Source organism: Eubalaena glacialis, chromosome 1 (genome assembly GCF_028564815.1).
Source record: "Eubalaena glacialis isolate mEubGla1 chromosome 1, mEubGla1.1.hap2.+ XY, whole genome shotgun sequence".
In the NCBI taxonomy this organism is placed as follows: Eukaryota; Metazoa; Chordata; class Mammalia; order Artiodactyla; family Balaenidae; genus Eubalaena; species Eubalaena glacialis.
Genome location: NC_083716.1, coordinates 109,467,169 through 109,492,828, shown reverse-complemented (window position 1 = coordinate 109,492,828; position 25,660 = coordinate 109,467,169). Strand labels below are relative to the sequence as shown.

Here is a 25,660-nt window from a genome sequence, read left to right as displayed (position 1 = left end):
GCCCATGATCCCAGCGAAGGCTGCGTCTTGCTGGCGCTCTTCCAGTCCTAAATACCGCATGGGACACCCACTAAAACCTACCTGTTTACCTGAGAGGCAAACTTAACTGGGGGTCCCGCATTTGCATGGCCAAGTCTGAAGCTCGGCCTCTGCGCCCACCCACCTGCCACCTCACCCCACTCCTCGCCGCCGCCGCCTCTCCTAACGCGCTCCTCCCTCTCCTCCCCCCTCTCACCCCCTCCCGGAGCCCGGGCTCCACCCCGCCCCTGCCGAGTCCCGGTTCCCCGCACCCCAGTGGCTCTGGGCCGCGGAGCCGGCCCCCGCCTCCAGGCCCGGCGGGCGAGCGCGCAGGCGCGGAGGGCGGGCGCGGGCGGAATGGGGACTGCAGCGGCTGCTGCGGCGGCGGCCGGGGAGGGGGCGCGCAGCCCGAGCCCCGCCGCCGTGTCGCTCGGCCTGGGCGTGGCCGTGGTGTCGAGCCTGGTGAACGGGTCCACCTTCGTGCTGCAGAAGAAGGGCATCGTGCGCGCCAAGCGGCGAGGTAGGGCGGGCCGCGGCCCTGCTCGGGGTGGGGGCGGGGGCGTGGAGGGAGCAGCCGCCGGCCGTGGGGAGGGGAGCAGCCGCGGGGGTGTGTTCCGGTCGTCGCCGGAGTGGGGTCCGGAGACGGGCCGGGGCACCTCGGAGGGCCAGCTGCGCGGGCGCGAGGCCCCTAGACCACCCGCAGCACAGGCGCGGACGCGGTCCTGTGCGCCAGAAGCGCCGCCGCCGCGGCCGAGCCTGGTCCTCCAGCAGCTCCGGAGGCGGCCTGGGAATTAGCCGGTGCGCCCTGAGCGGTGGTAGTTGTGTCGCCGCCACGGTTTTTCTCCCTTCCCAACGCTGGCGAAGCCTTCTTCAGTTTTATAAGGTTTCTCCAGCTGACTTCTTTCCTCCCTCCCAGACCCAATCGCTTTGCAGCCGTGCAGCCCACCGACCTGCCCTCTGGTTGGCGCCCAGGCGTCCCTGTCACCCGCACCCACCGGCTGCTAGGGAAAGCTTCCTGTTTGCAGTATCCCCCGAATGGTCGGAGCCCAGTGCCTGCTCCGAAGGAGCGACGGGCCTCCCGCCTTTGCTGTGACTCCAGCCTGGGGTGCACTTGGAGGGCAGGACCTGCTGACTTCTCGCCCCCTGCAGTGGCCACACCAGTGCAGAAGTAAGAGCTGTGTGCTAGGTGGGACCTGCGGGCCAAGGAGGCGCTCGCTCTCAGGGTCGAGCGAGAGGTCTGACCTTTCCTGTGGCTTCTGTTCCTGGGGTCCTTGATTGAACCATCTCTGGTTTAGATTTGACCCATCTGACTACAAGTGATCTTCAGTGTGAAGAACTCTCAAGGAAGATTAAAACCACCAAAAATGGGCCAACTGAGTATTCCATGGGTGGATAAGCCACCAAACACCACTGCTTATCAATGTGGAAAGTGTAAGATGTAACAGAGTTCTTTGCCAGTGTTCTGTGCTAAGAGAGGCCTGAGACAGTTTACTGAATGCAAGATGTAGCATGCTTTGAAGCTGAAAATGAACGTGTCCAGAAGGACTGAGAAAGTCTTGTGATTGTTCTACAAGAATAGTGTTAGGAGCTCTCTGGGAAGGAGGAAACCGCCAGGTCATGGGTTTAAGAATAAGTAAACTTATTTAATAGTTCAGATTCTATAATGCAAGTGAAACTCTCTTGAGTGCCCTGGATGATCAGCCAGGAGTGAATTGAGGAAAGAGATAAAGGGGCCTACAATCTCGAGTGAAAATATAAAATCATAGATATTTGTTAAAGAATTCAACTTCAAAGTGAAAACATTGCAGTCTGTACATAAAATCTAAATAAAACCAAGCGTGGTTTCCCTAGGATGCAGATGTATCTCTAAGGTAACAAATGGACGTCTGGCAGTAGCACACTTTTCAGGGAGCACCTGTCAGTTTGAGGGGCTCCAGGGGTGGGTGACATGTTCGTCATGATTCAGAAATAAACAACACACGTGCCCTTGATAGGATAGGTACATGATCTCCAAAACCCATGACCCAAGTCTAACCATGAGAAAAACATCACACAAACCTGAATTCAGGAACAGCCTGCAAAGTACCTGACCAGTCCTCCTGTCGAGGTCGTAAAGTCTGACAGACTGTCGCAGCCAGGAGGAGCCTGAGGACACATGGCCATAAGACATTAGGTAAAATCTAAGGAAACCTGAATATAGACTTCAGTTAACAGAAAACAATAATTATTGAGTAAAACTAAATATGTTACTTCAGCTCAGCTTATGTGTTCAAGGGAATTAGTGACTAAGAAAATAAAAAACACAGCAACCTGAAAAAAAAAAAACATTATTCATGCTTTTATTTATACCTGCATACTATGCCCTTAAATAAATGAGTGAAAATGTGATATTTGCTGATTTCATACTTCTCCAGTTACTACCCACCACTACTAATTCAAGCTAGCTGGCTTGCTCATAATGGTGGAAGACAGACATACAGTCTGGTTTTGATAAATTTAGTTTTGATTTGCTCAACAGATATTCACAAAACTCTTATGTGCCAGGCACTGTTGTAGGTATTGAGGATGCGTAGTTTTAGCATCTACTCCCCCTGAAACCTTTTTCTACCTCTGCTGATAAGAAGCATAGTTGGCCGTTGTGAAATGACTGAAATGGGGGAGATGGGAGGAAAGAGAAGGTGGCTAAAAACTGGGGAGTCAAGTTCTTGTGCTAAGGGAGACCTGATGGTCTTACACTGTAAAAAGCTGTCTCGCTGAAAGTTTCAGCTTTATTGCATTGCCATGCACCAGCATTTCTTTCAAGTCTCAGCTTCAGGAGAGCCAGGTTCTGGTCACAGCCCTTCCTTTGTGGGGGAGGAGTTGGGGTGCAGCTTTCTCTGTTACCAGCTTCCACTCACTCTTGAAAGGACCTTCCCAATGAATGGAATATCATTCATGGAATGGAATGGATAGGCTAGGAGCACCATCCACAACACAGGCTCAAGGTGAACTGCCTCACTCCTGGTGTGGCTTTGAAAGACCCTGAAGATGGGAAGAGGGCAGGGGACACCTGGGGCCACAGGTCATTGATAGTATGTTTAGTGTTAGAGCCCACTTGAAGCAGAACTTAGAAGAGAGAAACAAGGTAACCATCAAGTCTGAAGATAATTTGTTGAAAGCCAGTTGTAACATTAGAATTCTGTGCTGGTGGATAGGTGAGGATGGCCTGGGAGCCTCTTAACTGGGGGGGATGATGTCCTGCCCTCAGACAGACATTGTGGAGACAGCCTCAGGAAAGTCATAGAATTGCATAGATGAGTAACTCTATGTAGAATGTCCTAGGCCAGGAAGAACCACGATCTTTTTAAAATCCCTTTCATCAAAACTGGGAGATACCACCTAACACACATTAGGATGGCTATTGTTTAAAAAAAAAAAAAGCAGAAAATAACAAGCATTGGTGAGGATGTTGAGAAATTGGAACCCTTGTGTACTGTTGGTGGGAATGTAAAATGGTGCAGCTGCTATGAAAAACAGTAGTGAGGTTCTTCAAAAAATTAAATGCAGAATTACCATGTGACCCAGCAATTCCAATTCTGAGTATATATATCCCGAAGAAATGAAAGCAGGGACTTGAACAGATATTTGCACACCCATGTTCATAGCAGCATTATTCACAGTAGAGAAAATGTGAAACAAATTGTGGTATATACGTTCAAAGGAACGAAATCCTGACACATGCTACAACATGGATGAGCCTTGAGGACATTATGCTAAGTGAAATAAACCAGTCACGAAAGGACAAACCTTGTATGATTCCACTCATATGAGGTACTTAGAATAGTCAAATTCACAGAGACAGAAAGTAGAATGGTGTTGAAGGGGGCTGTGAGGAGGGGGCATGGGAAGTTAGTGTTTAATGGGCACAGAGTGTCTGTTTTGGAGGATGGGATAGTTCTGGAGATGGATGGTGGTGATGATTGCACAACAAGGTGAATGTACTTAACGCCATGGAACTGTACACTTAAAAATGGTTAAAATGCTAAATATTATATATATTTTACCACCATAAAAAAAGTCCCTTTCAGATTTCATAGTCTCCTTCATGAGAGGAGTACAGCCTAGTGGTGTAGTCACACGGTTAAGATGCTCGGAAGGTGAGTGAGTTGTCTTGTGAGAGTGGAAACTGGGATCCAAGCATCCCACCTGCTAGTCTCAAGCCTTCTGTACTGATTTTGAAGGGCATGTGCTCTCTGATCATGGAATGTGCACGTTTTCTCCTTGCCTCTCTTGCCATTCCCAGGCACACACCTAGGTGTGTGTACCCCCAAACCCAGAGCTGAGACAGACACATGTTATCTTCACCCCTGCAGCCCTTTGACTCTGTGGTTAGTTTCTCCAGCTTCTGTAAACCCTCCAGACCCTGACAGATGGGGTCAGCTTCCTCTCCTGCCGTGTGTCTTCTTGGTGCCTGTCCTCAGCCCCTTCCTGCCCCTGAAACCTGTGGTATGATGGCTTGTTCCCTTGTCTGTGCTCCCCCTGGATCCTGGCTCTTCAAGGCAGGGCACATGTCCTGTCCACTGGGAGGCATGTGGTGGACACTCAGTAATGCTATCTAATTGGCCATGAGTAACCCTGGAGTAAAGAGGGTAAAACCAAACCTCGTATTTTATTTCTGAGCTTTCTTCCAATTATTCAGAGCTGACCTCATTTACCTGGGGCCTCTCCTAAGTAACAGAATCCAGAGTTACTGCTAGATCTGAAAATCTGTAACCCTGGTATCTATCTAGCTCCAAGGGGAGATCGTTGATAAGGAACATGGTGAGAATAGGGCGAGTGTTAAGAGCATTTGAATGGCTCCACAGCCTGTACATGTCTGGTTTACTTGATAGTATTTCCATGAGAAGAGAAGATAAAGAAGGCTGCTACTTACAGAAGACTTACGATGTCCCTGACTCATGCATCGGTCATGTTCCGTGGGCTGACTGGACTCAGATGGGCCCCGCTTCCTTGGGGTCTCCAGGGGGTTGCAGTCAGATGGTGGCTGGGGCTAGAGTCATCTGAGATGACTTTTTCATCACTTGTCTGGGATAGCTGAGACAGCGAGGTGGTTCCTGAGCCACCTCCCCCCGCTCACCCACCACCTTTTTTCATCCCTCCGTGTAGTCTCTTCACACGTGGCCATCTTGGGCTTCCTTACACCATAGTGGTCTCAGGGAAGTCAGGCCCCTTACCTGGTGGATAGCTTCCCCTAGACCAAACCTTCCAAAGACTAAGGTGAGAGCCGAATGGATCCTTGTGACCTAGCCTTGGAGGTCTTGCAGTACCACTTCTGCCACATTCTGTTGGTGTACTCAGGGCCAACCCAGGTTCAGTGTGGGAGGGGATGGCCTAGGGACATGGATCCCAGGAGGTGTGATACAGGAGAGGAAGTTGAGGCGTGCACCCGATACAGGTCTGGTGGCACCAGGATTTGAACCTAGCTTGGGCTGACTTTGAAGGTGGTTTTTCTCTCCTGCTCCCTGTGGGAAATGTGAGGGGGAAGATACATAAATTCACCTATAGATAAGACTTTTCTGATGAGGGACTTCACAGTCTATGTGGAAAAAGCTGGTACTCGGATACTGGTTTATTATAAATAAATATAATAATACCCCTAACATTAAGTATAAATAATACCCCAAAACATTAAGGCAAATAAGAATTTCTTATCATTTTCATGTGACAAATGTGGGAGTAGATCACTAATATAAATTCCTACATGAAATACCCTTTGGTCTTAATGAATTTCTGTTGGACAGAGTATATTTTTTCTTCAAAAATGTTTATACATAAATAGTATAAAATATAATGTAATTTGTATTTCCAGCCCTTAAAGTCCTCAATGAGTAGCCAACCAGTCCTTTTTTTAAAAAAAAATGTAGCCATGAGCGGCTAAAAAAGACCACTTTTCAAGAAGAATATGCTCCATCCCACACTCCCTAATGTTTCCGGGCCAGGAACCTGTGACGGTAAACTGACCCCTCTTAGATATTGCCTGGGTCAGCCAGGGAGGGTGGGCAGGCAGAGGGTTTATCTTGCATGTTCGTGCCCAGTCAGAGCTCTTTGGTATGATATGATTACTCAGCAGAGTATATCATGAATTCCCAGAACCTGGGCATAGTCATGCTTTTAAAAGAGCATCTACTTCTTGGTTATAGAAATATGGTCATTGCTTAAAATCTGGGAAGTACATACAATTATGAATAGGAAAATGAAAAGCATTCATCTCCTCACCTTCAGGTAACTACTGTTACAATTAGGGTGTATTTCTTCCTCGTCACATTCAATAGTTATATTTCAAAATTGAATTTTAATGAATAAATCCTGTGTGCAAAATATATATAACACGTATGTAGGGTATAGAGAATAATAAAATAAACACCACCTATCAGACACTCCAAAAAAATTATATATATCTTTAAAATCTTAAAAAAAACCTTTTTACTATGGAAAATGTCAAACATATACATAGAGAAAATAGTGTAATAGACCCCCATATCCTATCCCCAGCTTCAACAATCATTAGTCTGAGCCAATCTCATTTCATTTATACCCCAGTGCCCCTCCTTTGCCCCCACCCCAGTGGAATTTTTGACACAAATTCCAGGCAGAATACCATCTCATCTATGTATTTCAGTGAGTATCTCCTTGTTAAACATAACTGTAATACCTTTATTGCACCTAAAAATTAACAATAACCCTTTAATATTCTCACATACCTGGTCAGTGTTCAAATTTCTGTGATTATCTCATCAGTTTTTCCCAGTTTGTCTTTTAGAATCAGGATCCAGTTTTGATCCATACAGTGCTATTGGGTGGTACACCTCTTCATCATGTACTTTGAAAACTGTGTGCCAGTTTATGTCCTGTGGTTGCTCTCAGTCTGTCATCCCCATGCTGTTAAATTTCCTTTGAAAAAATATTCAGTGGCTGCATGAATGTTACCATTCTCCTTTTGTAGGACATGAGTGTTTCCAGTTTCTTTGCTAGCATAATATGTTATATTGAATATCTTTGCATATGAATGTTTGGATAGCTCCCTCAAAATAGAGTTTTAAAAGTGGTGATGTTTCAATAAACTGTGTGTATGTGTGTATATAGTATAGTACGTGTGTGTATAGGAGTCATGACTGAGAGCTCATTTTCTTAGATTGTTCTGTTCACATCAACAGAGCCTGACAGTACAGGTATAAATGCCTGACATCTACCTGTGCGGAAACAGGAATTGGCCACTTTGGCTTCTCTGTACTCAGGGTGAGTGGGGGCAGCCCTGGTTTCAGAGAAAGGGAGAGGGAAAATGCTGCAGTAAAGGTGAGGAGGAAGAGAACACTTTTCAAGGGCAGACACCATGCCTTGGGAGTCTTTGTTAAGTCTTTGTATTCACCAAGGAACGTGATGCTTCCAGTAAACATTTGATAGAGAGCTTCCCTGGAGGGAGTATGTGTTAATATATACTGGACTTATTCCCCGTGAAACATCGAAGGTCATTTCCCACAGAAACTGTGAGAAACTGTCACAGTGGTTATTGCATTATGGTCAGCATTGTGTGGGCTAACCTAGAAGTTTAGCTATTGTTTATAAACTATTTTTTCTTTTTAAATATTGGAGTATAATTATATATAGTCAGCTGCGTAGATCTTAAGGGTCAGTTTGGTGAGGTGTTTTTTTTTTTTTTTTAACAAGAATTTTTTTTTAAAATATTTATTCTTTTTTATTTATTTATTTTATTATTTATTTTATTTTTGGCTGTGTCAGGTCTTAGTTGCCACACGCCAGATCTTCGTTGCGGTGCGTGGGCTTCTCTTTAGTTGTGGCGTGAGGGTTTTCTCTCTCTCGTTATGGCGCACAGGCTCCAGAGCACGTAGGCTCTGTAGTTTGCGTCACGCAGGCTCTCTAGTTGAGGTGCACTGGCTCAGTAGCTGTGGCGTGAGGGCTTAGTTGCCCCACGGCATGTGGGATCTTAGTTCCCTGACCAGGGATTGAACCCGCGTCTGTGGCCTTGGGAGGCAGGTTCTTTACCACTGGACCACTGGGAAAGTCCCAGTTTGGTGAGTTTTGACAAATAAATATACCTGTGTAACCAACACCTCGGTAAAGAAATTGATTATTGCTGTCACCCTAGAAAGTTCTCTCGTGTTCTTTTTCATTCTGTCCTCCCTACACCACAGGGTCTGCTCTTCTAGTATCCATCTGCATAGATTGAATTAGTTTTGCCTGTTCTTGAACTTCATATAAATGGAGTCATACAGTATGTATTCTCTTATGTCTACTCTTCTTTCTTTCCTTCATCACGTTTTGAATATTCATCGTGATATGTGTATCAGTCGTACTTATATTGCTAAGTAGTGTTCCATTGTTTGAATATACCACAATTTGCTTATCTATTCTGAAAATTTGGTTGTTCCCAAATTTTTGCTGTTTGAGGAAAGCTGCAATGACAATTCTTACATAATTCTTTTTTGACTTAAAGTCTTCATATCTTCGGGGTAAATACCTTGGAGCGTTGCTGGCTCATGCAGTGCTGGATCATGGAGTAGGTATATAATTAAATTTTAAGAAACTGCTGAACATTTTCTGACTGCATTTGTACCATTTTACCCTCCCATCAGCAATGAATGAGAGTTCCAGGTGCTCCACATTCTCTCCAACGTTTGGTGTTGTCATCTGTTTAATTTTAGCCATTCTGGTGAGTGTACAGTGGTATCTCATGGTGATTTTAATTTGCATTCCCCTGATACCTAATGATATTGAGCATCTTTTGATGAGTTTATTGGCCGTTTGTATACACTCTTTTTGAGGTGTCTTTTCAAGACTTTTGCCTGTATTTTACTGGATTGTATCTTTTTATTATTGATAGTGTGCATTATATATAACATGTATGTATAATCTGGATACAAGTCCTTTGGCAGATTTAGGAATTGCAAATATTTTCTCTGAGGCTTGTCTTTTCATTTTCTTAATGTTTCCTCTTGAAGAGCAGAAATTTTTAATTTTGATGAAGCCTAACTTATCATTTTTTTCCTTCTATGTGGTTAGTACTTTTTGATTTCTGCCAAAAAAAAATCTTTGTTTCTCCTCAGGTCACAATGGCATCCTCCTGTGTTTTCCTCTAGGAGTTGTATAGCTTTAGCTTTTACCTTTAGGTCTGTAAGCCATCTTGAGTTAATTTTTGTATATGAGTGAGGTATGAATCAAGGTTCAGTATTTTCCCTACTGGTATTCATTTGGTTCAGCATCATTTGTTTGAGAAAATTTCCCTGTTGAATTATACTGTTGCTTTAGTCCATGATCTGACTGTACATGTGTGAGTCTATTTCTGAACTCTATTCTGTTTTATTGTATATGTCTATCTTTATGCCAGTCTGTATTGATTATGTAGTTTTGTAATCTTAAAATCAGATAGTATAAGTCATACCGTTTTGTTCTTCCTTTTCAAGATTGCCCAACTATTTCTTTAGGAAAATAAGTTCTGCATATCTAATAACCAACATACAAAAGAACTTCAAGTACTAAATCCATTCATAAATTGGTGAATACCAAGTGCTCAAATTGAGTCTAATTAATGTCCTCATTTAGCTGTGTTGGTGTCAGGAAAGAAATTTTCTTGATAGTCCTTTTTTAAGAACTCTGTAAAAACTATGTAGCATATTTTTGCACATTTTTTAAAGTTAAGGCATTAATTAATTCATAAAGGACTGAGTGATCCACTCTTGCTTTGCTGATAGGAGCAACTCTGTTGTTGCCGTCCGGAGCACACACGAGTGGAAGCAATTTTGCTGTGGTATAATCAGAAAGTAAATAAACTAGACGACTGCCTGTATTTTTGTGCTAGAAAGTCATATTTTAAGGACATTTCTGATACACATTTAAACCCAGATGGAAGGTTTTAAAAGCCACGAGTCCATGGTTGGACAACATCAATGCCAATTGATATTATCATCCTGACAAGTCTCTTTTGTATTTGCACAACACTTCTTTGTCTTGTAGTTCAGCTGTTGTAAACAACCGTTCAACTCTCAGTTAGCATCCAAGGTTTCCAGTATGAGGGGGAAAAAAATTCTAGGCTTTAGGTATTGCTACCTTTGCAACCCACACCTAGGAGTGGAGGGGAGGAGGCATGAGTATAGTAAAATAAACAAACAGAAAACCAGTGTTCTACAATTCTGAGGTTCCTTGTTCTTGCTAAGGCCAGAGAACTTGAAAAGTCCCAGGCATCAGCTGGAAAGAGGATGAGCATGGACCTAGGCTTGAACAGGTGCCTCCTAAGGGTGTCAGGTGAGTAACTTTAGGATTTTTAGGGACAGTGATGAAGGTGAAACTGTGAAGAAACCAAGTCATTTTAGGACATAAGAAAATAATATCTATGACAGGGCCAATGGCTAACATGGAATGCAGGCTCCTAGGAATTCCTGGCTGCAGGAGGATGGAACCTGGGGCAGCCAGCTCAGTGAGGATGCTAGGCACAGGTGGATGGGCGAGAAGAGCCATGGGCTGCTTCCGTGGGCACTGGGGATATTGCTGAACTGGAGCCCTTGGGGACCATGTGGAGTAGTATCACTTTGATCTACAGTTAGGGGTGTGGGGCAAGTATCCAGACAGAAAATCTTAACTTACTTAATGTTCACGGAAGCAGAAAAATTTTGCCTAATATTGGCTTAAAAGGTGAGGGTGATCGCAATACCTTTGGATTTCAGCAAACACAAGCTCCTCCTGGGGAGTATGAGTGGGAGGACCCTAAACACTTGGAACTAACCTGTACCCTTTGACTAAAGGGAGACCAAAGGCTTGTTATTATCTATCCCTGGGTACGTGGTATCCCAGGTTCTTCCCCATTTTAGTGACAGAGTCCATTTCCAACTATCAAAAGCATGTGCTGTATGATAGTTAATGGTGTGGGGAAGACTATAGCAGTGAAAGAGGAGAGCCTCAGTGGGTCCCATTGTACTGGCATCCTTGGACAAGCTTTCACTGCAGGAGTGTTGCCCACATTCTAGCTGCTGCTGTAGCAGTGATCCCATGACTTTGTAAGCACTCACGACAAAACTGTATTCATCACAGTAAAAGGAATTGGCCTTTCCCTGCCCCCAGCATAGACCCCCAACAGAAAAGATTGTGACTGATTCCTTGATCTCAGAGTCCCTAAAATCTTTTGAATATTATATATAGAATTTTGAAAAGCTGTTAAGTAAATTATTGGGTGCATCTGCTATAAAAACAAGCTTCAAGATCTAGAATGAAATGTGTTCACAGTTATTTTAAATAATAAGCAAGAATATTTACTTATACACAAAAGAGAGCAGGAGTGGCCATGCTAGTATGAAACAGAACAGACTTTAAGACAAAAATTGTTACTGTAGACAAAGAAGGACATTTTTTTTTTTGGCTGCATTGTGTCTTCGTTGCTGCGCGCGGGCTTTCTCTAGTTGTGGAGAGCGGGGGCTACTCCTCGTTGCGGTGCATGGGCTTCTCATTGCGGTGGCTTCTCTTGTTGTGGAACACGGGCTCTAGGCACGCGGGCTTCAGTAGTTGTGGCTCGTGGGCTCTAGAGCGCAAGCTCAGTAGTTGTGGCACACGGGCTTAGTTGCTCCGCGGTATGTGGAATCTTCCCGGACCAGGGCTCGAACCCGTGTCCCCTGCATTGGCAGGTGGATTCTCAACCACTGCGCCACCAGGGAAGCCCAAGAAGGACATTTTATGACAATGAAAAGGTCTACTGTAAGTCTATACTTGATTTCCTTTGTTTTCTAAGCTTCTTTAAGATATAAAATAACAAAGTTTACCTTACCTTTAGTATAAGTTACAACAATATATTGTTGGGTTGTAACATAAAAAATGTAACATATATAACAATAAAATAAAGAAAGACCACTGATCTGTTCTTTGTATCTATAAATTTGGTTTTGTTGAAAATTTTTTAAATTGAAATATAGTTGATTTGCAATATTAGTTTCAGGTGTTCAGCAAAGTGATTCAGTTATTTATATGTATTTTTTCAGATTATTTTCCATTATAGGTTATTACAAGATATTGAATATTGTTTTCTGTGTTACACAGTAAATTCTTATTGCTTTTCTATTTTATATATAGTAATGTGTATCTGTTAACCCCATACTCCTTATTTATCTGCCCCTCCCTTTCCCCTTTGGTAACCATAATTTTGTTTTCTGTGTCTGTGAGTCTATTTCTGTTTTGTATATAGATTCATTTGCATTATTTTTAGAGTCCACACGTAAGTGATATCATGTAATGTTTGTCTTTGTCTGACTTAACTTCACTTAGTATGATATTCTCTAGGTCCATCCACATTGCTACAAATGGCAATATTTCATTCTTTTTAATGGCTGAGTAATATTCCATTGTGTGTGTGTGTGTCACACACACACCCCACATCTTCTTTATCTGTTCATCTGTTGATAGACACTTAGGTTGCTTCTGTGTCTTGGTTATTGTAAATCATGCCGCTGTGAACATCAGGCTGCATGTATCTTTTCAGATTAGAGTTTTCATCTTTTCCCAATATATAACCAAGAGTGGGATTGCTGGATCATATGATAGCTCTGTTTTTAGTTCTTTAAGGAACCTCCATACTGTTTTCCATAGTGGCTGCACCAATTTATATCCCTACCAACAGTGTAGGAGAGTTCCCTTTTCTCCACACCCTCTCCAGTATTTATTATTTGTATAGTTTTTGATGATAGCCATTCTAACAGGTGTGAGGCGATACCTCATTGTGGTTTTGATTTGTATTTCTCTAATAATTAGCGATGTTGAGCATCTCTTCATGTGCCTGTTGGCCACCTGTATGTCTTCTTTGGAGAAATGTCTATTTAGATCTTCTGCCCATTTTTTGATTGGGTTGTTTGTTTTTTGATATTGAGTTGTATAAGCTGTTTGTATATTTTGGAAATTAAGCCCTTGTTGGTTGTGTCATTTGCAAACATTTTCTCCCATTCCGTAGGTTGTCTTTTTGTTTTGTTGATGGTTTCCTTTGCTGTGCAAAAGTTTTTAAGTTTGATTAGGTACCATTTGTTTATTTTTGCTTTTATTTCTTTTGCCTTGGGAGTCTGATCTAAGAAAATATTGCTACGATTTATGTCAGAGAATGTTTTGCCTATGTTCTCTTTTAGGAGTTTTATGGTGTCATGTGTTATATTTAGGTCTTTATGCCATTTTGAGTTTATGTTTGTACATGGTATGAGGGAGTGTTTTAATTTCATTGATTTACGTCACGCTGTCCAGCTTTCCCAACACCACTTGCTGAAGAGAATGTCTTCTCCATTGTATATTCTTGCCTCCTTTGTCGAAGATTAATTGACCATAGGTGTATAGGTTTATTTCTGGGCTCTCTATCCTGTTCCATTGATCTGTCTGTTTTTGTGCCAGTACCATGCTGTCTTAATTACTGTAGCTTTGTAGTATTGTCTGAAGTCTGGGAGGATTATGCCTCCAGCTTAGTTCTTTTTCTTCAGGATTGCTTTGACAATTCTGTGTCTTTTTTTTTTCAGAGTCCACATGTAAGTAAAAGACATGCTCTAAAATAGCCACAGTGTGATTAGCACATTTGGGAAATTGAACAAGGATTCTGTACTAATAGTTGATCATTGTTCTGCAGTGTTCACTGCAGGGCATTCTTCAGCTCAGCTCTACTTGCTGATATGTAGGACATCATGGGCCACATTTGTATCAGACACACTCAGAAGGACATGGGACAGGAGCCACAGCCAGTGTCAGGCCCTCTCTGTTGGAGCCTGGTAGCAGAGGCAGAGCATGGTTTAGGGGCCCAGAGGCAGAACTGCAGCAGACGGTGCCACAGCTGCCCAGCCTTACAAGCCTCATGCCCTCCAGTATAAAGTCATAGAGGCAGAACTCCCAGGCCCTGAAAGAGCTGTTCCTATTCTCAGAGGTATTGCACTAGGGGAGCCCAACCTCCAGTCAGATGCCATTTGCCCATCAGAGGTCATTTTTACCTTAAGTGCTGTCCCCTGGCCACATGGCTGTCAGCTTTATAGTCACATTATCATGCAGAAAGTGAAGGGGTTTTGTTACTCAATTATCTACAACAATCCGTGTTGAAGTTTTGCCAGTTGCCCCAATGCTGTCCTTTATAGCAACCTTTTTTCCCATCTAACATCATGTGTTTAGTCACATCTCTTTAGTTTCCTGTCATTTGCAAGAGTACCTTAGCCTTTGTCTTTCATGACCTTGCCGATTTTGAAGCGTACAGGCCAGCTGATATGTGGACCATTTCACAATTTCCTCATGATTAGATTCAGGTGATGCACTCTGGCAGGAGCACTGCAGATGTGATGTTGTGCCTTTCTCAGTGCACCCTCAGGAGGCACAGCATGTTGGTTTGTCCCACTGCTGATGGTGTCAACTTTGACCACTTAGTTAAGGTGATGTCCATCAGGGTCTTAGAGTACTGTAAAGATAACTTTTTCCCTTTGTGATTAATAAAAAAGCTGGTGGAGGTGATTCATGGAGATTACGTGGCAATCCTGTCCCTCAGCAAACTTTCATTCACTTATTTTAGTCTCCATTGATGGTTCTTGCCTGAATCAGTTTTTACTGTGATGTTACCAAATGGTGCTATTTAAACTAGACCATTCCTTCCACTCTATCATTACTTATTGGTCTCATTTTCTTAAAAGTACTTTTTAAATACCTGTAGCTCTGCTCCTCAAAGAAGCAGGCTGGCTTCCTATGTTCATTATACCAAATTACTGAGAATTAAAACACCCAAATAGATTAGGTGTTTTAGTCTGAAGTGAAAAAATCCTGGTAGAGTAGGAGCATTTTGACATACCTGAAGAAGGACAAAAGGAGGGATGGATGTGACGAGGAGACCTGCTCCCATCTCTGCCTGCCCTGGCATGCATTGGGACATAAGAGGGTAATCCAAGAGAGTAAAAGAGAAACCACTGTGTACAATGTACGATCATTGAGTGAGTGTAAGGGTCTGCTTTCAACCATTTTCACATGGTTGCAAAAAGAGCCGTGTCACAAAGGTTCTACATTATGAACCTGTTTAAGTAGCAAGTCACTGAACCCTATACTAGAAAAATTATCATATAAATGGGTTTCAGTAAATGCATGAGAGAATTGGACTTTGAAGATCAAATCTCGTTTGAAATCAACATATAAAAAGTTACTCCAAAGAACATTTGTCTCTAGGTGATGTGTTGAGCCCCCCTCCCAAATAAAGTACAATTGATAAAGATTTTATTTGTTTGGGTCAGCTTGTGTTGATTGCAGAAAGTATTTTGCCACTTTTAATCGTTTCTCATGCTGCTATTTATAGACTACTTTAAAGTTTCTTTGTAGGATGAATAAAAGTATGGCATTCATTATTCTTTTCAATTTTAGTTTTATTTAAAAATTCCTCTTTTAAGTATGTAGCTTGTAAACCTCTTGGTTCGTACTTTCCTGATGTTTTTGTCTCACTCTTTTACAGGTACCTCCTATTTAACAGACATTGTGTGGTGGGCAGGAACAATTGCAAGTAAGTACTCTTTGTGGCGAAGAGCTTGGTCTCCTTTTGTAAGATCAGTCATTTGTCTGCCAGGGCTGGATGGAGGGGGTGGGATGAGCTTAGCTTGTTCTTCGGAATAAGGACTGGGATGGTGGGAGACAGTGGAGGGTGAAGGCAGAGGATCCTGCTGCCTGCTGTTAGCCCTGAATTTTGTCCAGGTCAGACTGTCCTGGGGCTGAAGAAATTAAGCAGCTCCTGCTTCCTCATCTGTAGTTGGGCTGTGGGCATTTGGTGAACTTTTGCTCCACACAACTGGTTTTACAAAGGAGAGTTTCTTCACTCAGCCTTAAGTACCAGATCAGAGGTCATGTGTTATAATAAAAATAATAAAATTAGAGTTCAGAACTTTACGTATATAAAGAAAAATTCTGTTAGATATTTCAGATATATCTTGAGGTCTTTTTGTCACACGTTGTCTTTTAGGCAAGAAATTTTCTAGCAGACGTTGATTCATTGAAGAACTCATTTTTAAGCTCTATCTATCTATCTATCTATCTATCTGTCTATCTATCTATCTCAGTGCAGCCCCAGGCACAGCCCTGTGCAGGCAGTAGTGTTTCCACTTGATGTGCCAGCAGCGTGTCACTGGAATAGATCCCAGGCCACTTGAAGGGACATGGAAAGCTCTACATGATCTGTCTTAAAACAGGGATGTGTTAAGAAGAAAGTGGAAATATACTCTTGTACCCACTGTCAGTCACTGCTGGTTAGATTGGGAATTTCCATAGAGGGTTGAAACTAATTGGGCCAGTGATAGTATGGGGCCTGCTCTCCTCTGCCCTCAGGACTCTTAATCATGCAAATGATGCCCCATATTTCCTTCCTCACCAGTAATGAAAAAGAAGTAGCCCTTTCAGAGCACAGTCTTGCAAAATTCAGCTCTGTGATGAATGCTCAAAGAGATTTTTGTAATTGCAGTGATACCCTTGTGATTCTCTTGACAGTGGCTGTTGGCCAGATTGGAAACTTCCTGGCTTACACGGCGGTCCCCACAGTCCTGGTGACTCCTCTTGGTGCCCTTGGAGTGCCATTTGGGTGAGAGCTGGGATTCTGTGTTTTGGTTTTTAATGTGTAGTTTAGGTATAAGAAAACTTTTCATTTTAAATGTTTCTGTTAAAATAATAAAAGTAGAAGTGTAACTGAAGATATGTCTTCAGTATTGCACTCCATATGGTTTAATTTTTATCCCTTCAGATTTAGTTGTATGAATTATTAACCCTCTCTTAGACATTTGCTTCAGTATATTTCAAATCCTAACTTATTCATGGATACCAACATGATGTCATCACTCTCCTGGTCTTTGCTCTGGAAGACTTCCTAGAGACTAGAGTCTTCCCAGCTCCTTGGCAAGTGATTCTGAGAAATCAATAAGCAAAACTAGTCAGTTGGTGTTTTATTTGGGTCCCTAGCATCCCCTGCTGGATGCTGGGCAGTCCCCTATCTCAGGAGATTATGGAGGTTGGGACAAATGACACATGGGCTCCAGTGGGTTGTGTAAAAGTATTCACGACTCACAACAGTCAATAGCAAATGTATCACCCGAGGAGAATGGCTCTGGTTTGGTCTGGAGTAGAACAGGAGCAACGCGGGGCCTTGAGTTTTTATTGCAGTTACGAAGTGAGCCAGGTGGAGGTTCCCATGCTCAGTCTGGGGCTTACATGGTTTGAAATTTTAGTGCCAAGGGCCTGAGGGTGTGAGCTGTGCTTATCAGGTTGCCCGGATATGGGGCAAAAGGGAAAAGAGAGGACTGGGGACACGAAAGCAGCCAGCCACCACAAATGGGGTCTTTCTCTTTATTACACTTGGCTTACCTATGAAAATGATTTTATGAGACATTTATTAAATATATTAACACATATCCTCTTGTGAACCTATCTATATTATTTTACCTTTGAAGAAATCATTAATAAACAGAGATAGAATAGAAGCGAAATAGCGTTCAGGTTTCTAATTCATTGATATATTGGTATTCTGCTGTATTCCAGACAGAGCTCCAGATCCTTGCAGAGAAGTGTGTCTACGATAGATGTATTTAATTGCGTACCTTAGCGTTACTTAGGCTTTAAGGTTCTGTGGCCTAAAAAGCACAAAAGCGTTTTCCACGTGTGAACCTTTGAAAATGTGTTTGTAGTACATTGTTCTAATCCAAACATATGCCTAGTATCACATGTGGCTTAACATCACTTTGCATTTTGGATGGCCCTGAAAAGCTTAGATTACATGAGTGGTGCTCTCATTGGGGAATCACTACTTCAGCTTCTCAGAGCCCAGCCTCACTCTCCGTTTCCTGAAAAATAATCAGGCAAATAAACAACCCAACCATATGATCTTTGCACATTTAATGCGCACATATTAAAATGCCTTGCTTCATTAATTTCCAAAGAACTGTCTATTCTTAAGGACTTTGATAAGTCAAAGACTCCTCACTAGAAATGTTCACTGCTCCTGGTCTTCAGGAGACATTTCCCAAAGAACCGTGTGAGATGGCATTCTGGATTAAAAGAATGCTTTCAACTCAGGATCCCAATAAGAGGTTTTTTAAACATAAGAAAACAAATTAATTTGGAAAAAGTAAAGATATCAATATGTAGGTACATATGTATATGTATATTTAAAAGAAGTTTCTTTTTTTGTTAATGGGATGAGGTTGCTAGAATTACATAGAAACAGAAATGAAAAGAATGTGGCACTGGGAAAAAAGATGTCTAATATCAGTGAAATAGAATAGAGAGTTCCCAAATAGGTCCACTTGTCACTGCAGTGGTTTAATGTATGATAAAGTAATCATCACAACAAAGAACTTTTAAAAAGGCTTTTAAAAATGTTTTATTTGGAATTGATTTCCAAATTACAGAAAAATTACAAGGTTAAGAATAATTAAAACGGCATCCAGGGACTTCCCTGGTGGTGCAGTGGTTAAGAATCCACCTGCCAGTGCAGGGGACATGGGTTTGAGCCCTGGTCCGGGAGGATCCCACATGCTGCAGAGCAACTGAGCCCGTGCGCCACAACTGCTGAGCCCATGTGCCGCAACTACTGAAGCCCGTGCTCCGCAACAAGAGAAGTCACCACAATAAGCCCGCGCACCGCAACGAAGAGTAGCCCCTGCTCGCCGCAGCTAGAAAAAGCCCGCTCACAGCAACAGACCCAACGCAGACAAAAATAAATAAATAAATAAATAAATTTATAAATTTATTAAAAAAAAAAAAAAACAGCATCCATATACCCCTCACCCAGATACATCGATTGTTGACGTTCTATCCCACTTGCTCCATCATTTCCTTTCTCTGTATCAGGGTTTTCAACCTTGATACTATCACCATTTGGGGCCAGATAATTCTTTGTTTTGGGGGGCTGACCTGTGCTTTTTAGGGTGTTTAGCAGCATCCCTGGCCTCCACCCACCAGATACTGGTAGCTCCCTCTCCCCAGAATGTCTCTGGACATAAGCAAATGTCCCTTTGTGGGGCAAATCACCTTTGTTTGAGAAGCACTTTTCTATTATGAATGTGGTGTTTGTTTTGTTTTTTGGATTTTTTTTTTGATCCATGTGAGAATAGTTACATATATCATGATCCTTTACCCTTAAACACTTTGACTTGTATTTCCTAAGACGAGAGACATCCTCTCCATAACAATAGTATAATCATCAATTTTGATAAATTTAACATTATTATAATAAATGTATCTTTCTAATCTGCCTTCCCCATTCCAATTTTGTTAAGTGAACCATTATACCATTATTCTATACCATTATCCTTATACCACCATCCTTTATACCATTATTTTTCCTTCTAGTGCAAGATCTAGTCTAGTATCTGCATTTAGTTGTCATATCTCCAGTTTAAAACAGAGGGTTTCTTTTCTTTTATTTTTTTAAATAAATAGTTTTGGGAAAACTGGTAAACAATTTGTAGGAACATCAGTTTAAATCCTAATCATAGCACCATCAAAATGTGATCTAAGTGAATTAAGCATTGTGTACAGGATGGCCATCCAAGTGTGAAATAGAAACAAATACAACATTGAATGGTTTGTTGATACTACATTCAGTGCCTGATTTGTGTAATGACATTATTTGATATGTTGAGGTGTGTTATCTCACTCAGCAGTGCAGAGTATGCTATGTAAAGCTGAAGTGAACCCAGTGTGTTAACTAGCATCTCCATTAATACCTACCTGAATACCTGTGGCATGTAGCTATAGATAGTGTATGTCTCTGATTTTCATTGAACAAACCCGCATCTCTAGCACAAACCAGAGTAAGTCATATAGAGATTGTATCTGTAAAAAAGGAGAAAAAAAAGTTTAGCTATGTACCTAGAGTTTATGGTCCATGTATAGGAAAACTTTTAATGTGTTTCAGATCTTAGAAGGTTAAGAAGTTTCAAACATTTGAAGCAATAAAAATGAAAAGGTTAATTTTCCACACTAAAAGATAAAATAAGAAGGATGGAAAAACGATTTCAATATGACAGTAATTAAAGTGATGATATAAAGAATTTCTTGGACTTCCCTGGTGGCACAGTGGTTAAGAATCCGCCTGCCAATGCAGGGGACCCGGGTTCGAGCCCTGGTCCGGGAAGATCCCACATGGCGCAGAGCAACTAAGCCCGTGCACCACAACTACTGAGCCTGCACTACAGAGCCCACGAGCCACAACTCCTGAAGGCCGGGTGCCTAGAGCCCGTGCTCTGCAACAAGAGAAGCCACCTCAATGAGAAGCCCGCGCACCGCAACGAAGAGTAGCCCCCACTCACCACAACTAGAGAAAGCCCGCACACAGCAACAAAGACCCAACACAGCTAAAAATAAATAAATAAAATAAATAAATTTTTTAAATGTATATATATTAAAAAAAAGAATTTCTTAAATCGACCAAAATAATATGAAAACCCCAATAGATAAAATGACAAAGGGCAAAAGGTGCCACTTTATACATAGGAAAATAAATTTATTCCACTAATGTTAAACCTCATTTTCAATAAAATGCACATAAGCAAACAGATTTAATAAACACCATAAATGTGTGTATGTGTGTGTGTATATATATACACACACAAACACACACAAAGGAAGAAGAGGAAATAGAACTATATAAGAGTAACATTATTGTATCTCACTGTAGTTAAGTTAGTATCAATTTGAAATGTATTCTGATAAGCCTTAGAGAAACCACAAGGAAAATAACTTCAAACAAGTATAGTGAAAAAAATCATTAAAGGAATTAAAATGCCACACTGTAAAGATTCACTTAATGCAGAAGAAGGCAGTGAGAAATAGGGAACAAAAAAAAGACATGAAACATAGAAAACAAAAAGTAAGACGGCAAACATAGTCTATATCAATAAAAACATTAAATGTCAGTGGATTAAACAATCCAATTAAAAGGCAAAGATTGTCAGGCAGGATGAAAAACAAGATCCAGCTATATGCTTTCTACTTCAGACATACTTTAGATTCAGAGATACAAATAGATTAAATGTAAGAGGAACAAAAAAGATATATTATGCAAATAGTAACCATAAGAAAGTTGGAGAGGCTATGTATCAGACAAAATAGACTGTAAAACAAAACAAAACAAAAGTTACTAGAGATGAAGAGAGACATTTTATAATGACAAAAGGGGCAGTCTGTTAGGAAGACATAACAATTATAAACAAATATGTACCTAAAAACAGAGATCCAAAATATATAAAAGAAAACCTGACAGAATGGAGAAATAGAAAGTTCAACAATAATAGTCACAGCCTTCAATACCCCACTTTCAATAATGGATAGAAAAACTAGGCAAATGATCATGAAGGAAATAGAAGACTTGAGTGACACTATAACCAACTAAATAAAATAGACATCTTTAGAACACTCCACCCAACAACAGCAGAATTCACCTTCTTCCCAAGTGTACGTGGAACATACTTCAGGATAGACCATGTGGTAGGCCTTTAAAATCATCAGTAAAGTTGAAAGGGTTGAAATCATTCTCTGACCACAGTGGAATGAAATTAGAAAGTAAAATCAGTGAACTTTGTGAAATTCACAAATATATGGAAATTAAATAACTTACTACTAAATGATCAATGGATCTGAAAAGAAATCATGGGACTTCCCTGGCGGTCCAGTGGTTAAGAATTGGTCTTGCAATGCAGGGGACGCCAGTTCGATCCCTGGTTGGGGAACTAAGATCCCACGTGCTGTGGGGCAACTAAGCCCACACGCTGCAACTAGAGAGCCCGCGTGCCACAACTAGGGAGCCCGTGTGCTGCCACTACTGAGCCCGTGCACTCTGGAGCCCGTGTGCCACAACTAGAGAGCCTGTGTGCCACAACTAATGAGCCCACATGCTCTGGAGCCCATGCGCCACAACTAGAGAGAAGCCTGTGCATCAGAAGTAGAGAGAAGCCCATGCACCACAACAAAGAGCCCGCGTGCTGCAACTAAGACCCGACGCAGCCAAAGAATAAATAAATAAATATTTAAAAAAATAAAAGAAATCACAAGGGAAATTAGAAAATACTTTGAGATGAACAAAAATGAAGAAACAGCATGCCAAAGTATTTAGGATTCAGCTAAAGCAGTACACAGAGAGAAATTTATATTTGTAAATGCCTACATTGAAAAAAAAAAGGAAAGATCTCAAAATCAACAACTTAACCTTCCATCTTAAGACACTGGAAAAAGAGGACAAACTCAAAACAAATAGAAGGAAGGAAATAATAAAGATTAGCACATAAATTAATGAAATAGAGAATAGAAAAACAATAGAGAAAATCAATAAAAGCAGTTAGTACCTCGAAAATATCATCCAAATTGATAAGACTTTAGCTGGACTGACAAAGCGAAAAAGAGAGAAGACTAAAAATACTAAAATCAGAAATGAAAGAGGAATATTACTACCAACTGTACAGAAATGAAAAGAATTAATAGGCAAATATTATAAACAACTGTATGCCAACGAGTTGGATAATGTAGGTGAAATGGACACATTCCTAGAAAGACACAAACTAACAAAACTGTTTTGAGAAGAAATAGAAAATCTGAAAAGACCTGTAACAAGTAAATAGATTGAATTAGTAAATAAAATCTCCATCAGGGAAAAGCTTAGGTATAACTGGTGAATTCTACCAAACATCTAAAGAAGAATTAATAGCAATTCTTCACAAAGTCTTCCAAAAAATAGGAAAGGAGGGGTTCCTTCTCAGCTCACTCTATGAAGTCAATGTTACCCTGGTAAGAAAACCAAACACAGCACAAGAAAACTACAAGCCAATTCTCTTACGAATATAGATGGATAAATCATCAACAAAATACTCTAATTGAGTCCAGCAATATATAAAAGGGGTTATGTACCATGGCCAAGTGGGATTTATCTTAGGAATGCAAGGTGTATTTAACATCAAAAATAAAATAATGTAATACACCACATCAATAGAATAAAGGGTGAACACCACATCTCAACAGACACAGAACAATAATTTTATAAAATTCAACACCCCTTCATGATGAAAACAATATGCTAGGAATAGAAGGTAACTTCCTAATCTTGCAAAGGATCTCTATAGAAAAGCCCCAGCTAACATCATACTTACTGGTTAAAGACTGGATGCTTTCCCCCTAAGATTAAGAACAAGACAAGATGTCCAATTTTTGCCACTTCTATTCAAAATTGTACTGGAGGTTCACCCAAAGCAGTTAGTCAAGCAAATGCATTAAAAGGCATCCAGATTGGAAAGGAAGAACTCAGCCTCCATCTCCCCACAATAATTAACAATTAGCTATCCATTAATGAAAACAGCTCTGGGAGAGCTCCGGAGTCACTTGAGAAAATTTAGTGATACAGTGGAACCAAAAACCTGAGAATAACTGCAAGAAAAAGAAGGAAGAAGACAGCTTCATTTTGACTGCATTATCCCTTCCCCCAAGTTGGGATTGCTCAGTGCCATGAGGGAACTTCCCAGATAGGAAGAGTTCCCCTGGCCAGGAAAGGAAGAATGGAGGAAGTGACCAGTTTCCCCAAGACTTTCAGAGCACCACACGAAGCTCCCACCCAGATTGGCAAAACTGAAGTGTATTGAAATGGCTAGGAGCAAGGAAGAAAAGCAGGGGATACCGGTGGCAGCCATGCAGTGGGAGTGAGTGTGGTTCTCAGTGACCTGCTCTGCAGAAAAACTTAGCAGATTTCACCACCGTGGACCCCTGCATATTTCACCAACTTTTGCCCTATAGGTATTCACGTTCACTGATGCCAGAAGCCCGAGTTCTTCCTTCCTCCGTTTCCCTACTCTCCTCCCCTGCACTTGGGGAGCCTGGGAACCGCACGGGCAGCAAGCAGCCCTCTGTGGCCGTGTGAGTGCAAGACAGCAGCCTACACCTCCACAGCTGCCCCACCACCATGTGCTTCCTTGCAGCTAGCACCTCCAGCTGTGCCTTTCCACACTGCAGGCCTCCACTGCAATGTGCAGGTTGGGAGCGGGTATCCTGGCAGCCACAGGAGAGCACTCCGGCCGCCAGCCTCCACAGCTACATGTTGGTCTGGATCAGGCCCTGTCTTCTGTCACTAGCCTGCACTGCTGCATTGACCTGCCGCCAGCCACTTGAGCTATGCACGTGCACACCCCTGGCCCAACTCCTGTCACCAGCCTCCATTACACTGTGCATGGCTTGTGGGGCTGGGGAGTGTGCAGCTACCGCAGGGCCATGGTAGGAATCCCGCAGCTACTAGTGAGCTTATAGTTGGTCTCTAGCCACTGGACCCCAAGTGATACTATGGACCCCAGTACCCCTTGCAGCCACTATGGACCCTCAGCAGTACTCACCATGGAACACACAGTTGCTGATGATGTAGACCGTAGCAGCCTGAGCCAAAAGACGTTATGCCCCACCGGACCTGGTGCCACCGTATGCACCTGCTCTTGGTGCCCCGCACCACTGACCGAGGGCCACAGCGCACTCCAGCATGCCCCCACCCCTAGGTGAAAGTCTTCCCTTACCCGTAAAGTCTGGAAAAGGTGACTGCTTCTTCAAATGTGCAGACATGCAAAGCTGTAGGAATCATGAAGAATCAGGGAAACATGACTCCACCAAAAGAACCTCCAGTAACGCCCAAAGAAATAAAGATCCTGTATTTCCTAACAAAGAATTCATAATAACTGTTCCAAAGACTCTTAGCTACAAAAAAACACAGGTAAACAATTTAATGATATCAGGAAGACAACACAAGACCAAAATGAGAAGTTTAATGAGGAGATAGAAGATTTAAAACAAGAACCAAACAAATTTTGGAGCTGAAGAATGAAATGACAGAACTGAAGAATTCAACACAGAGCTTTAACAGCAGACGACCGAACAGAAGAATCAGTGAGCTTGAAGACAGATCAACTGAAAATTCCAATATGAGGAACAAAAAGAAAAAAGAACGAAAAGGAATGAAGAAAGTTGGTGGGACTTACATGACACCATTAAGAGAAACAATGTAGGCATCATTAAAATCCCAGGAGAAGAAGAGAGGAAGAAAGGAGTAGAAAGCTTATGTAAAGGAAATAATGGCTGAGAACCTCCCAAACTGGGGGAGAGATTTGGACATCCAAGTTCATGAAGCTCATAGGTTACCCTAAAATTTCAGTCCCAAATGATCTTGTCCAATACACATTATAATAAAACTGTCTAAAATCAAAGACAGAGAATTTTAAAAGCAGCAAGAGAAAAAAAAAATCATAGAAGGAAACCCCCATAAGGCTATCAATGGATTTCTGAACAGAGACCTTGCAGTCCAGGAGAAAAGGGGATGATATATTTGAAGTGCTGAAAGGAAGAAACTGCCAAGAATACTATACCCCGCAAAGTTGTCCTTCAGAAATGAAGGCAAGAAGAAGACTTTCCCTATGCACGTGGCTCCCGGAGCCTCCTGTCCCTCCCCCTGTCCCTCAAGCATTCTTCTCACCATTTAAAGTGAAGTGTGCATTCATTGTAACAGTGATTTGGCTTTGATGGGTTATCTGAAGCATTCTTCAGTCTCCTTGCCACACAAATTACATGAAAAAGTATTCACCAAAATGACCAACACAAAGGGAAAGAGGAGAGGCACCCGCTA

General features: G+C 41.9%; 1 protein-coding gene across 1 annotated transcript in view; it reads left to right on the top strand.

Annotated features, from left to right (window-relative positions):
* The first annotated feature begins 375 nt into the window (after positions 1-375).
* Positions 376-25,660, top strand: part of NIPA1 (NIPA magnesium transporter 1) — a 35,967-nt gene continuing 10,682 nt past the window's right edge. The window contains exons 1-3 of the mRNA XM_061199029.1: positions 376-538; positions 15,494-15,541; positions 16,516-16,606. Of these exons, the coding sequence (XP_061055012.1) occupies positions 376-538; positions 15,494-15,541; positions 16,516-16,606 (302 nt within the window). The remainder of the gene's footprint in view (positions 539-15,493; positions 15,542-16,515; positions 16,607-25,660) is intronic.